The sequence below is a fragment of the Lynx canadensis genome, chromosome B3 (genome assembly GCF_007474595.2).
Source record: "Lynx canadensis isolate LIC74 chromosome B3, mLynCan4.pri.v2, whole genome shotgun sequence".
In the NCBI taxonomy this organism is placed as follows: Eukaryota; Metazoa; Chordata; class Mammalia; order Carnivora; family Felidae; genus Lynx; species Lynx canadensis.
In genome coordinates, this window is record NC_044308.2 from 80,980,685 (window position 1) to 80,995,993 (window position 15,309).

Sequence of the window (15,309 nt, forward strand, 5' to 3'; positions counted from 1 at the left end):
TGTATGTGCATTTGCAATAGACTTCTTGAAGGGGGAGAAGAGAAATATAATAAATAGAAGCAAAGGTGGATGAAAGAATGGAACACCTTATAAGTTAACTCAATCAACTACTGGATAATGATGATGAAGAGACTATTAGTAATATGGTAGTAATTCAAAGAAGGAAAGCTAACTGTGGATTAGGGATGTTGAAATTTGACAAGAAGGTGGTTAAACTGGATTTCAGAACGCTAGAAAATTTGGATGATCAGATAGGACCAGGAAGGGAAAAGAACAATAGGAAAATATAAGTGCAGACATGAGAATGGCATGAGTGGAATGAGAACAGGCAGACTGCCTATGAGAGAAGTCAGTACCCTGGGGTAATGATAGATAAGGTTCCTGGGTCAGCTGATAGGACTTGAATGAGAAGGAGATTTAGGAAGCAATAAGCAGTTTCCCAGCTTTTTGACAGGAAAGTTGCAAGATGAAAGCCTTTCAGGAAAACAAATGTGGCTTCATATCTAGGGAGAGTTGAAAAGAACCTAAAAACACTACTATAATAATTAGGAACACACGAGGGGAACAGAGATAAGATAAGGAGAGTAAAAGAACAGGAAGAATAATAATCAATCAAGATTTGATTTTAAAAATTTTGATTTTAAAATATCAAGAGAATGATGATTTTAACTGACATGGGTAAGATGTGTACAATAATATGGTAAAGTGGTTAAGAGCATGGGTTTGGAGCCCGTGACTTGTGTTCTTGAACTGATTAGATGATTTGTTAGCTTTCAGCTGTGAGCAAGTTACTTAGCTTCTGTAAGCCCCAGTTTTCTTTTTGTATAAGAGGAATATACACCCTAGATTACTGTGAGGCTTACATATGTTAATATGTTGTTAGAAGAATGTGATACAAAGCTTGGTACCTATTAAGTTCTCCAAAATGGTAAATGTTATTATTAAGATGGAAGGAAGATCGATTTCAGAAAAAAAATACTAAATTTGACTTTAGAAACTCCTGAGTGTGAAGTAATGATAGCAAGATTTGACTAAGACTTGAATTTCAAAAATCCATCCAGGTTAACAATGGCTTAGACATTTACTGGGCGGTGTGTGTGTGTGTGTGTGTGTGTGTGTGTGTGTGTGTGTGTGTGAATTATTTACAAGTTACTAGTGGCCGATAAAAACATGATCTGCATTATCTACAAATCATGAATTTCAAGAAAAGTATCACATGGAGTATTTACCTGCACATCAGGAGAAGTACTGTCCTGAGACAAAGTATAAAGGATTCCGACACAAGAATTCAAATGCTGAGAAGAACTTATCCCTCCTAAATATCTATGTAGGGATCCCAAAGCCAATGAGTATCCTGTTCTGGTAACCACATCCCTTGCTGATTTCAGTCTGTAATTATGGAAATAAACAATAGTTACTGAAAAAAACTAATGCATGTACACTGTCACTTAGGCAAAACTTTTTGTATGAATAGCTGCAAAATTCAAAAATATATGTTACTGATAAAAACATTTTGAAATAACCTGAAAGGTATCTTAAAAAGAAAAACATTTTAAATAAAAACGTCTTCACATTTTTAAAGATTTAAGTATGAACAATTTCAATGTTTTTCAGAGATGCACACACTAAATTTATAAAACAAGCATTATTACTTTACTGTTAAGTCACTCTTTAAAAGTTCAAGTATAGGGGCACCTGGGTGGCTCAGTCGGTTGAGCAGCTGACTTCAGCTCAGGTCATGATCTCGCGGCCTGTGAGTTCGAGCCCCGCATCAGGCTCTGTGCTGACAGCTCAGAGCCTGGAGCCTGTTTCAGATTCTGTGTCTCCCTCTCTCTGACCCTCCCCCCTTCATGCTCTGTCTTTCTCTGTCTCAAAAATAAATAAACGTTTAAAAAAAAAATTTTTTTTAAAGTTCAAGTATAACCAACATACAATATGCTATTAGTTTCAGGCGTACATTGTAGTGATTTGACATTTTGATACATTATCAAAAGATCCTGACAATAAGTCTAGTTACCATCTATTACCATACAAATTTTCATCAATTTTATTGACTATATTCCACATGTTATACATGAGATTCCCATGACTTATTTATTCCCTTCACCTATTTTGTCCCTCTTCCCCTGCTTCCTGTAACCAACAGTTTATTTCTTGCATCTATGACTTATTTTCTTTGTTCATTCATTTCTTTTCACAAGTAAGTGAAATTACATGGTACTGGTCTTTCTTGGTCTTATTTTACTGAGCATAATACACTCTAGGTCCATCCATGTTGTTGCAAATGGCATGATTTCCTTTTTTATGGCTGAGTAATATTACACACACGCCCATCTTCTTTATCCACTCATTTATTAATAAACACAGGTTGCTTCCATATTTTGGCTACTGTAAATAATGTAGCAATGAACACAAGGGTGCATATAGCTCTTTGCATAGCATGACTTAAAAAAAACAAAACTTTTTTTAATGTTTGTTTATTTTTGAGAGACAGAGCATGAGCAGAGGAGAGGCAAAGAGGGAGATACAGAGTGTGAAACAGGCTCCAGGCTCTGAGCTGTCAGCACAGAGCCTGATGCAGGCTCGAACTCACGAACCATGAGATCATGACCTGAGCCGAAGTTAGATGCTTAACTGACTGAGCCACCCAGGTGCCCCATAGCATGATTTTTTTTTTTTTAGCGTTTATTTATTTTTGAGAGAGAGAGAGAGAGAAAGAGAGAGAGAGAGAGAGAACATGAGAGGCAGACGGGCAGAGAGAGAGAGACGGAGACACAGATTCGGAAGCAGGCTCCAGGCTCTGAGCTGTCAGCACAAAGCCCGATGCAGGGCTCGAACCCATGGACTGAGAGATCATGACCTGAGCTGAAGTCGGATGCTCAACCAACTGAGCCGTCCAGGCACTCCTGCAGATAGTTCTCTGAATTGATGTTTTCATTTCCTTTGAATAAATACTCAGAAGTGGAATTGCTGGGTCAAATGGTATTTCTATTTTTAATTTTTTTAAGAACCTCTACGCTGTTTTCCATAGTGGTTGTACCAATTATATTCCCACAGTGCACGAAGTTTCCCTTTTCTGCACATCCTCAACACTTGTACTATCTTTTGGATACAAACCAATTAGATAAGTGTGAGCTGATATCTCGTGGTTTTGATTTGCATGTCCCTGATGATTAATGATGTTGAGAATCTCTTAATGTGCTTGTTGGCCATGTGTATGCCTTCTTTGGGAAAAAATTTAATCACATTGTCTGCCTATTTAAGTTTATTTTTATTTTTTTATTATTTTTAAATTTATTTATTTTTTAATTTACATGCAAGTTAGCATATACTGCAACAATGATTTCAGGATTAATGCCCCTTACCCATTTAGCCCATCCTTCCTTCCTCAACCACACCAGCCACCCTCTGTTTATTCTCCGTGTTTAAGAGTCTCTTATGTTTTGTCCCCTCCCCCCCGGTTTTTATATCATATTTGCTTCCCTTCCCTTAGGTTCATCTGTTTTGTATCTTAAAGTCCTCATATGAGTGAAGTCATATATTTGTCTTTCTCTGACTGACTAATTTCGCTTAGGTTAAAACTCTCTACTTCTATCCACGGAGTTGTAAAAGGTTAAGATTTCATTCTTTTTGATTGCCGAATAATACTCCATTGTGTGTGTATACATAGATTTATACACACACACACACACACACACACACACACACACACACACACACCACATCTTCTTTATCCATTCATCCACTGACGGACATTTGGGCTCTTTCCATACTTTGGCTATTGTTGATAGTGCTGCTATAAACATGGGGGTGCATGTGCCCCTTCTAAACAGCATACCTGTATCCATTAGATAAATACCTAGTAGTGCAATTGCTGGGTCATAGGGTAGTTCTATTTTTAACTTTTAAGGAGTTATATTTTTAACTTTTTAAGGAACCTCCCTACTGTATTCCAGAGTGGCCGCACCAGTTTGCATTCCCACCAGCAGTGCAAAAGAGATCCTCTCTCTACACATCCTCGCCAACTTCTGTTGTTCATGTTAGCCATTCTGACAGGTGTGAGGTGGTATCTCATTGTGGTTTTGATTTGTATTTCCCTGATGATGAGTGATGTTGAGCATTTTTCATGCATCAGTTGGCCATCTGGATGTCTTCTTTGGAGAAGTATCTATTCTTGTCTTTTGCCCATTTCTTCCCTGGATTATTTGTTTTTTGGGTGTTGAGTTTGGTAAGTTCTTTACATATTTTGGATAATAACCCTTTATCTGATATGTCGTTTGCAAATATCTTCTCCCATTCTGTCAGGTGCCTTTAGTTTTGCTGATTGTTTCCTTTGGTGCAGAAGCTTTTTATTTTGATGAGGTCCTAATAGTTCATATTTGCTTTTGTTTCTCTTGCCACTGGAGACGTGTTGAGTAAGAAGTTGCTGTGGTCAAAGTCAAAGAGATTTCTGCCTGCTTTCTCAAGGATTTTGATGGATTCCTGTCTTATATTTAGGTCTTTCATCCATTTTGAGCTTAATTTTGTGCATGGTGTAAGAAAGTGGCCCAGGTTCATTTTTCTGCATGTTGTTTTCCAGTTTCCCCAGCACCATTTGCTGAAGAGATTGTCTTTATTCCATTGGATATTCTTTCCTGCTTTGTCAAAGATTAGTTGGCCGTATGTTTGTGGGTCCATTTCTGGGTTCTCTATTCGGTTCCATTGATCTGAGTGTCTGTTCTTGTGCCAGTATCATGATGTCTTGATGATTACAGCTTTGTAATACAGCTTGATGTCCGGGATTGTGATGACTCCTGCTTTGGTTTTCTTTTTCAAGATTGCTTTGACTATTCGGGTTTTTGTAGTTCCATACAAATTTTAGGATTGTTTGTTCTAGCTCTGTGAAGAATGCTGGTGTTATTTTGATAGGTACTGCATTGAATACGTAGATTGCTTTGGGTAGTATTGACATTTTAACAATATTTGTTCTATCCAGAAGCATGGAATATTTTCGCATTTGTGTGTGTGTGTGTCTTCTTCAATTTCTTTCATAAGCTTTCTATAGTTTTCAGTATATAGATTTTTTACCTCTTTGGTTAGATTTATTCCTAGGTATTTTATGGTTTTGGGGGTAATTGTAAATGGGATAGGTTCCTTGATTTCTCTTTCTGTTGCTTCATTGTTGGTGTATAGGAATGCAACCAACTTCTGTGCATTGATTTTATATGCTGTGACTTTGCTGAATTCATGGACCAGTTCCAGCAGTTTTTTGGTGGAATCTTTTGGGTCTTTCATATACAATATCATGTCATCTGCGAAGAGTGAAAGTCTGACCTCCTCCTGGCAGATCTGAATGCTTTTTATTTCTTTGTGTTGTCTGATTGCTGAGGCTAAGACTTCCAATACTATGTTGAATAACAGTGGCAAGAGTGGACATCCCTGTCTTCTTCCTGACCTTAGGGGGAAAGCTCTCAGTTCTTCCCCGAGGATGATGTTAGTGGTGAGTCTTTCATATATGGCTTTTACGATCTTGTGGTATGATCCTTCTACCCTACTTTCTTGGGGAGTTTCTTATCAAGAAAGAATGCTGTTTTTGTCAAATGTTTTCTCTGCATCTATTGAGAGGATCATGTGCTTCTTGTCCTTTCTTTTATTGACATGATGAATCACATTGATTGTTTTGTGGATATTGAACCAGCCCAGCATCCCAGCTATAAATCCTACTTAGTTGTGGTGAATAATTTTTTTAATGTATTGTTGGATCCAGTTGGCTAATATCTTGTTGAGGATTTTTGCATCCATGTTCATCAGGGAAATTCATCTATAGTTCTCCTTTTTAGGGGGTCTCTGTCTGGTTTTGGAATCAAGGTAATGCTGTCTTCATAGAAAGAGTTTGGAAGTTTTCCTTCCATTTCTATTTTTTTGGGACAGCTTCAAGAGAATAGGTGTTAATTCTTCTTTAAATGTTTGGTAGAATTCCTCTGGCAAGCCATGGGGTCCTGGACTCTTTTATTTTTTGGAAGATTTTTGATTAGCAATTCGATTTATTTATTGGTTATGGGTCTGTTCATATTCTCTTTTTCTTCCTGTTTCAGTATTGGTAGTTTATATGTTTCTAGGAATTTGCCCATTTCTTCCAGATTGCCTATTTCATTAGTATATAATTGCTCATAATATTCTCTTATTATTGTTTGTATTTTGCTGTGTTGGTTGTGATCTCTCCTCTTTCATTCTTGATTTTATTTATTTGGGTCCTTTCTTTTTTCTTTTTGATTAAACTGGCCAGGGGTTTATCAATTTTGTTAATTCTTTCAAAGAATCAGCTTCTGGTTTCATTTATCTGTTCTGTTTTTGTTTTGTTTGTTTTTGTTTCGATAGCATTGATTTCTGCTCTAATCTTTATTATTTCCTGACTTCTGATAGTTTTGCATTTTATTTGCTGTTCTTTTTCCAGCTCTTTAAGGTGTAAGGTTAGGTTGTGTATCTGAGACCTTTCTTCCTTCTTTAGGAAGGCCTGGATCGCTATATACTTCCCTCTTATGATTGTCTTTACTGCGTCCCAGAGGTTTTGGGCTGTGGTGTTATCATTTTCATTGGTGTCAATGTACTTTTTAATTTCCTCTTTAACTTCTTGGTTAGCCCATTCATTCTTTAGTAGGATGTTCTTTAGTCTCCAAGTATTTGTTATCTTTCAACATTTTTTCTTGTGGTTGTGAGTTTCATAGCATTGAAAATATGGTCTGAAAATATGCATGGTATGATCTCAATCTTTTTGAACTTGTTGAGGGCTGATATGTGTCCCAGTATGTGATCTATTCTGGAGAAGGTTCCATGTGCATTGGAGAAGAATGTGTATTCTGCTGCTTTAGGATGAAATGTTCTGAATGTGTCTGTTAAGTTCATTTGGTCCAGCATGTCATTCAAAGCCATTGTTTCATTGTTGATTTTCTGTTTAGACGATCTGTTGATTGCTGTAAGGGGGAGGGGGTTGTAGTCCCCTACTATTATGGTATTATTATCAAAGAGTTTCTTTCTGTTTGTGATTGATTTATATATTTGGGTTCTTCCACATTTGGAGCATAAATGCTTACAATTGTTAGGTCTTCTTGGTGGACAGATCCCTTAATTACGATATAATGCCTTTCTTCATCTCTTGTTACAGTCTTTATTTTAAAGTCTAGATTGTCTGATATAAATGTAGCTATTCCGGCTTTCTTTTGGTACCATTAGCATGACAGATGGTTCAACATCCCCTTACTTTCAATTTGAAGATGTCTTTAGGTCTAAAGTGGGTCTCTTGTAAACAGCATATAGATGGATCTTATTTTCTTATCCATTCTGTTACCCTATGTCTTTTGATTGGAGCATTTAGTCCATTGACATTTAGAGTGAGTACTGAAAGATATGAATTTATTGCCTTTATGTTGCCTGTAGAGTTGGAGTTTCTGGTGTCCTCTGGTCCTTTCTAGTCTTTCTTGCTTGTGGTCTTATTTTTTTCTCTCCCCTGTCTTTTCTGCCCTCAGAGAGTCCCCCTTAAAATTTCTTTCAGGGCTGGTGTAGTGGTCATGAACTCCTTTAATTTTTGTTTGGGAAACTTTTAATCTCTCCTTCTATTCTGAATGATAGCCTTGCTGGATAAAGAATTCTTGGCTGCATATTTTTCCGATTCAGCACATTGAATATATCCTGACACTCCTTTCTGGCCTGCCAAATTTCTGTGGATAGGTCTGCTGCAAACCTGATCTGTCTTCCCTCATAGGTTAAGGACTTTTTTCCCCTTCCTGCTTTCATGATTCTGTCTTTTCTAAGTACTTTGTGAATCTGAATATGATATGCCTTGTTGATGGTTGGTTTTTGTTGAATCTAATGGGAGTCCTCTACTTCCTGGATTTTGATGTGTCTTTCCCCAGGTTAGGAAAGTTTTCTGCTATGATTTGCTCACATAACCCTTCTACTCCTTTTTCTATCTTCTGGGACCCCTATGGTTCTGATTCCTTTTTAATAAGTCACTGATTTTCCTAATTCTTTTTCTAATTTTTAATGTTTATTTATTTTTGAGACAGAGACAGTATGAGCAGCGAAGGGGCAGAGAGAGAGGGAGACAAAGAATCTGAAGCAGGCTCCAGGTCCTTAGCCCAACACGGGGCTTGAACTCACGAACTGGGAGATCCTGACCCGAGCCAAAGAGAGTGGTTGCACACTCAACCAACTGAGCCACTCAGGAGCCCCTGATTTTCCTAATTCTCAAATCGTGTTCTTTTGCCTTAGTCTCCCTCTTTTTTTCTGCTTCATATTCTCCATGAGTTTGTCCTCTATATCGCTGATTCACTGCCACATCCATCCTTGCTGCTGTGGCATCCATTCGAGATTGCAGCTCAGTTATAGCATTTTTTATTTTATCCAGACTAGCTTTTACTTCTTTTATCTCCACAGAAAGGGATTCTAATCTATTTTCAACCCCAGCTTGCATTCTTATTATTATGATTCTAAATTGTGTTTCACACAACTTGCTTGTATCTGTGTTAAGTCCCTGGTTGTCGTTTCTTCTTGCTCTTTCTTTTGGGGTGAATCCCTTCATTTCATCATTTTAAAGGAAGGAAAGGAATTAATTAGGTAAAAGAAAATTAAAATTAAAAAATTAAAAACAACACACAAAAAAATCAAGTAAATAATGCTAGATTCTAGGTGTGTTTTGGTCTGGTTGTTGAAAGGAGATTGATTAGAGAAAAAAGGGAAAGATAAGAAAAGAAAAAAAATGGAAAAGGTTTGAAATTTGAAAAAGTGAATACAATGAAACAATATTTTTAACAAAAATTGAAAATGAAAATAATTTTTTTCTTTCTGTACTGAAGAATAAAAGAAAAAAAATTGAATAGATGGACCAGTGAAAAGACTGAAATACGATAAAAATTACATCAGTTTCCCCTAGAAGACAAACTACGAAGCACTTTATAGTATGTAAACTAAGCAGGCAGAAAGACTTGTGTTCCTGAAGAGTGAGGTTGGCCTAGATGGGCGGAGCTTAGTGTAACAGCTCCATTCTCCACTAGATGGCACTGCTTAGCTTACTGGGGTGGATTGCTGTGGTGCCTGCAGGTGTATCCACACATGCACGGGAGGCGTGAAAAAGGCATCACCCAGCTACCCAGTCTCTAGTATCAGAATTCTGTTCTCCTCAACCATCAATCACACACCTGTCCTTTTGTCTGTGGCTTCCTTCTACACCCCACTTATACAGTCCGTGACCAAGCCATCAGGTTGTCAGGTGGCAACTCCCTCTTGAGTTTTATCTCAGATGTGGCTGTGTTTCCCAACCCCTCACTTCTGAGGGACTGCGGCTTTGGCCCATTCTGATCCTCTGGGGGAGAGTCTCTTAGAGAAATGGCCAGGTGCCCACCCACCCCCAGAAACGTTCGTGGGACTGTGCTGCTGCTGATGCCCAGAGACTGCAGCTGGGTGCAAGCCTGCCCAAGAAAAAGTTCACGAAACATGTAGCAGTGTTTCAGGGATTTTGGTAAATCACAACACACATCTGGCACCAGGTTTCCCCTTAACATCCTTGTTCTAGCACCAGTGAATCTCTGGGGTCTGCTGGCATCTTTGCCTGCAGGGTGGCCACAGAGCCTCTACCAGATGTCTTCTTAGCAGGGGAACCACCTCTCCCCATGTGACCCAAGGACCCCTCAGACTTCACTCTCTGCTCCTGGGGATTTCCCCCCCCCCCCCCCCCCCAGAGCTCCTCCAAGTATCAAGCTGCGGAGTTTCCGATTCTGTGCTCCTCCTGTTTATAGAGTCTTAATGGAATTTAAACCCTCTCTTCTCTCTCTTTTTTGTTCAGTCCCAGTGGCTGTTTCCACTTTTCCACTTTCTCTCCAGCTGCTTTTGGGGGAGGGGAGTGCTTTTCCCGTACTCTCCTCCTCCCCCCAACCCCTCATCTCCATCCTTTCTCCACAAGCAAAAACAGCTCCTTGCCCTCTGCAGCTTCTCTCTCCCCCAGTTCACCTGTCTGTGCTGCATACCTGCTATGTTCTGTGGTTCAGGTGGTGCAGATTGTTGTTTTAATACTCAAATCAGTTTTCTATGTGTGCAGGATGGTTTAGTGTTGATCTGGCTGTATTTCATGGACGAGAAATGCAAAAAAAACTTCCATGCTATTCTGCCATCTAGTCCCCTGCCCATTTTTAAATCAGGTTGTTTTTTTTGACATGAAATTGTAGAAGTTCTTTATATATTTTGGATATTAACCTCTTATCAAATATTTGATTTGCAAATATCTTCCTCCATTCAGTAGGTCCCCTCAGGTTTTTTTTTCTTGATGTTTTCATTCATTGTACAAAAACTTTTCAGTAGGATGTAATTCCATTTGTTTATTTTTGCTTTTATTGAGATTGCCTGAGGAAACTGACCTCCTTCCCCCAAAATATTGTTAAGACTAATGTTTTCTTCTAGGAGTTTTATGATTTTAGGTCTTACTTCAAGTCTTTCATCCACTTTGAATTTATTTTTGTAAACAATGTAAGATAGTGGTCCAGTTTCAATCTTTTGCAAGTAGTTATCTTCTTTTCTCAACACCATTTATTAAACAGACTGTCTTTCCTTATTTCCTTATAGTCCTAATTGACTATATATTCTTGCATTTATTTCTGGGCTCTCTATTGCATCATGCTGATCTGTGTGTTTGTTTTGTGCCAGTAACATACTATTTTAATTACTCTAGGTTTGTAGTACAGTTTGAAATCAGGGAGCACATCTCCAGCTTTGTTCTTTTTCAAGACTGCTTTGGCTATTTGGGATCTTTTGTGGCTCCACACAAATTTCAGGATTTTTTTGTTCTAGTACTATGAAAAATGTCATTGGTATTTTGACAGGGATTACACTGAATCTGTAGAGTGCTTTGGGTAGTATGGATATCTTAACAAATTATATCTTACAATCCATGAGCACAGCGTGTGTATGTGTGTATGCATAAACGCACATATATGGGATGCTTCATGAATTTGCATATTGCCCATGGGGAGTATGGTATATCTTTTCATTTATTTGTGTCATCTTCAATTTCTTTCATCAATGTCTTACAGTTTTCAGGGTACAGGTCATTCAGTTCTTTGGCTAAATTTATTCTTAGGTATTTTATTCTTACTGACAATACTAATTGAGATTGTTTCCTTAATCTCTTTCTGGTAACTTGTTATTAATGCAAAGAAACTGATTTCTGCATGTTAATTTTGTATCCTGTGAGTTTATTGAATTCATTTAATTCTAATGGTTTTTGATGGAGTCTTTAGGGTTTTCTATATACAGTATCATGTCATCTGCAAACAATGACAGTTTTCCTTCTTCCTTTCCAATCTGGATGGCTTTTATTTCTTTTTCTTGTCTAATTGTGTGGCTAAGACTTCCAAAACTAAGGTGAATAATAGTGGAGAGAGTGGGCATCCTTGTTTTGTTCCTAATCTTAGAGCAAAAGCTTTTAGCTTTTCACTGTTGGGTGTGTTAGCTGTAATACTGAGGTATGTTCTTTCCATACCCACTTTGTTGAGAGCATTATTAAGTTGCATTTTAAAAATGCACATTGCTGAGACACTTTATTTCCATACAAAGAGACTTTGGGGGTACATGGGTGGCTCAGTCAGTTAAAGCCTCTGATTCTTTATTTCAGCTGAAGTCACTATCTCATGATTTGGGAGATCTATCCCTGTGTTGGGCTCTGTGCTGACAGCATGGAGCCTGCTTAGGATTCTCTCTCTTCCGCTCTCTCTCTGCTCTTCTCCTGCACATGTGTCCTATCTCTCTCAAAATAAACAAACAAAAAAAAAAGAACTTTGATTTTAAAATTAAATATAGCAAGAAAAATCAATGTTTACTAGTTTTATTATGCATTCTGTGCTAATTTAAGTGTTTTACATTTAGTCCTTTATTTTAAAAAATATTTATTTATTTAAGTAATCTCTACACCCAATGTGGGGCTTGAACTCACAACTCTGAGATCAAGAGTCACATGCTCCTCTGAATGAGCCAGCCAGCTGCTCCTATGTTCAGTCCTTTTTTAAAAAAAATTTTATTTATTTATTTTTGAAAGAGAGAGAGACAGAGAGAAAGAGCATGCGCCCATGTGCACAAGCAGGGAGGTGTGCTATCTGTTTACAGCATGACGTGGGGCTCGATCCCACAACTCTGGGATCATGACCGGAGCTGAAATCAAGAGTCGGATGCTTAATCAACTGAGCCACCCAGATGCCCCTACATTTAGTCCTTTAATCCTCCCAACAACTTTGAGATTTACACTATTATCAGTTACTTTTTACAGATGAGAACAGAATGATATCCAAAGTAACTCTTACAAAGTAACCATTACATGAAGATTGGGATTTGAACCACGTTAGTAATCTAACTTTAAACTTCAAACTGTTGACCAAATCAGACACATATATTCAGTAGACTGGAAGGTGAAAGTGCTATATTTATTATCTCATTTATCTTAACATTCTCAAGCAGGTGGGGTAGTACTGACAACCTTCTATTTGAAATAGAGGAAAACAAGCTGTGCGGTTTGCTCTCTGCTCATGATCTCAGAGCTAGCAAAAATGAAAACATAGTTTGTTTCCTGATGATGAAAACCTAGACTTTACTCTTTCCAGTACATTGTTATTACTACCTATTATCTATATTTTACATGATAAAATTCCCTAAATTTCTTAGTCCCATTGTCCATTCCAGAGATGACCAATTATACTATTCATATAGTGATCTTTCTCTTATTAAATAAAAACTAAAGCCAAAGTAATAATAGTTCTATATTCCAAGATGAGCAAAGGGGAGGCTCGCCTTCATATAAAGTATCCATGTTTATCAATTTTTTTCTGAATTAATTCCCAGAATGGAGTTTCACTAGTTCCAAAAAATCAACAAGCTATACCCAGTTTTGACAGATAGTCTCTACATATTAAATAAGAAATTCACTTACTTGTCAAAGCTAACTTGAGCTAACGCAGCAGTAAAAGCTCCATCATCAACCACTTGGGCTAATCTAGCCCATGCCTCTGCAGCTGCACATCTCAAGAGGGGGTTGGGACTTTCTAGGGCTCCCATCACCAATGCCACTGCAAGTCTTCTCATTTCTTCTGGACCCAAGTTTCCCTTGGAGCCAGCTAAGTACTGAAATATGTAAAGAACAATCTAAACTTACAACTGTAATAAATTTTCCAATCCAGTTTGGAATATACATTCTGGTTGACTAAAGATGTTCATACTTGGATTACTATTTAAACATAAACATACACACACACACACACAAATTTGATTTTTCACAAAGTTCTGCAGAATTAAAAAAATTTTTTTTAATGTTTATTTATTCTTGAGAGAGAGAGAGCGAGCGAGCATGAGAGGGGAAGGGGGAGAGAGAGAGGGAGACACAGAATCTGAAGCAGGCTCCAGGCTCAGAGCTGTCAGCACAGAGCCTGACGCAGGGCTCAAACCCATGAACACGTGACCTGAGCCAAAGTCACATGCTTAACCAACTGAGCCACCCAGGCGCCTCAAAAAGTTAAGAATTTTAAACCTCTAGGCAAGCAATTGTCACTACAGTATGTATGTATTCAGAAGAACATTAATAGGAATTTCCATAATATAACCAATGAAGCATATTATATTTTAGTTAGAAACATTTAAGTCATAAATGCAACAAGCCAGATTTGGCCCAGAGGCCACAGTCTGCCAATCCCTGATACAGGATATTAGGCTGAGTAGGTTAAAGCATGGCTCTAAGCCAAGATTCTAGGTTTAATTTCTGACCAACAACTTTTACACAGAGAAAAAGTAAAAGGGGGATTATAAATCCTGAAACATTTTCATCAGGAGACTAAGAAAAAAGGGAGAAAAAAAAAGCAGCAGTTCTTCCAAGACACCCTCCTCAACCTATTTAACCATACTTAGAAAAAAAAATCAAGCAAACATCTGAATTTAAAAACAGAATTACCTTCAAGAAACTAGAGAGTGAAGAAACAACATGTAACTGAACTACTTGTTGACGAGCTCCTTTTGTGTGCTTTATACTGTCCAAAAGTTGTTCCAGTATAAGAAGCCTAAAATCAGAAACAAGATTTAACGGCAAATAGTATGACATTGGGTTTGTTAATTAAGTAAGCGAGAGGATATTTCTGAGTATCTATTGCTAATTTGTTTTGTTGCGTTTTGTGGCAACTGCTAAAATGAGATAAACTATTGCTGAATATTCTAAAACATTTTAAGAAAATATAAAAAATACAAAAATATTTTGGTTATGTGTCATTCTGACAGTGGTGGATAAGTATTATTATTATTTTTGTTTATTTTTGAGAAAGAGAGATAGGGAGCGTGTGCAGCAGAGTGTGCTAGTGGGGAAGGGGCAGAGAGAGAGAGGGGACAGAGGATCTGAGGCAGGTTCTGTGCTGAGAGCCCAAACTCACAAACTGCAAGGTCCTGACCTGAGGGGAAGTCAGATGCTTAATCAATTGAGCCACCCAGGTGCCCCAGGGGGAGAATTTTAACAAAAGTATCACTTAATAAATATTTACCTGGGCAAATTCTGCTATCTTACTATTTTCTAAACAAAGGATAATCTTTTTTTTCCTTTTAAAGTAAACTCTATGCCCAACATGGGGCTCAAACCCACAATCCCAAGATCAAGGGTTGCATGCTCTACTGATCAAGGCAGCTAGGTGTCCCTAAATAACACATATCTTAAAAGTTACTTGCAGCTGGGGAGCCTGGGTGGCTCACTCAGTTGAGCATCTGACTCTTAATTTCAGCTCAGGTCATGGTCCCAGGGTCTGGGATGGAGCTCTGTGACCAGATCAACTCTGTGCTGAGTGTGGAGCCTGCTTAAGATTCATTCTCGTGCTTGCGATCTCTCTCTCTCCCTGGCTCCTCTCCCCAGCTCAAGTGCGTGCTCTCTCTCAAAAAAGTTAACTTGCAGTAACCATTTTGTTCTTAATAGGACTTAATTGGATTCAAATACATTGATTCATTTCAAAGGCAGCACCCACTTATGTCATCTATAGGTAATGACAATTAACACAGCCCTTTCAGCCCCCAACTATACTTTAAAAATGTACTTGGTATCATACTATATATTAACATAATTTTAACTCCTGTATTTCTCATTTAACATTACCTCCTTAGCACCTGTCAAATCATTCTTATTCTTTGGTAACTTTCACGAAGTCAAATTTTACTATGCACATGCATTACCATTTGTTCAATCATTCTCCTGATGGAGACAGCAATTTTCCAGTTTTCACAATTCTAACTATGATGGATATATACATTATTTTTGGTCTGGGGTTGAATGTG

General features: G+C 37.9%; 1 protein-coding gene across 6 annotated transcripts in view; it reads right to left on the minus strand.

Annotated features, from left to right (window-relative positions):
* HEATR5A (HEAT repeat containing 5A) overlaps positions 1 to 15,309 on the minus strand; it is a 122,188-nt gene that overhangs the window by 50,233 nt on the left and 56,646 nt on the right. For all 6 annotated transcript variants that reach the window (XM_032593695.1, XM_030318886.2, XM_030318885.1 and 3 more), the window contains exons 17-19: positions 13,955 to 14,060; positions 12,944 to 13,134; positions 1,230 to 1,389 (exon numbers count right to left, since the gene is read on the minus strand). In XM_032593695.1, coding sequence (XP_032449586.1) covers positions 1,230 to 1,389; positions 12,944 to 13,134; positions 13,955 to 14,060 — 457 coding nt within the window. The remainder of the gene's footprint in view (positions 1 to 1,229; positions 1,390 to 12,943; positions 13,135 to 13,954; positions 14,061 to 15,309) is intronic.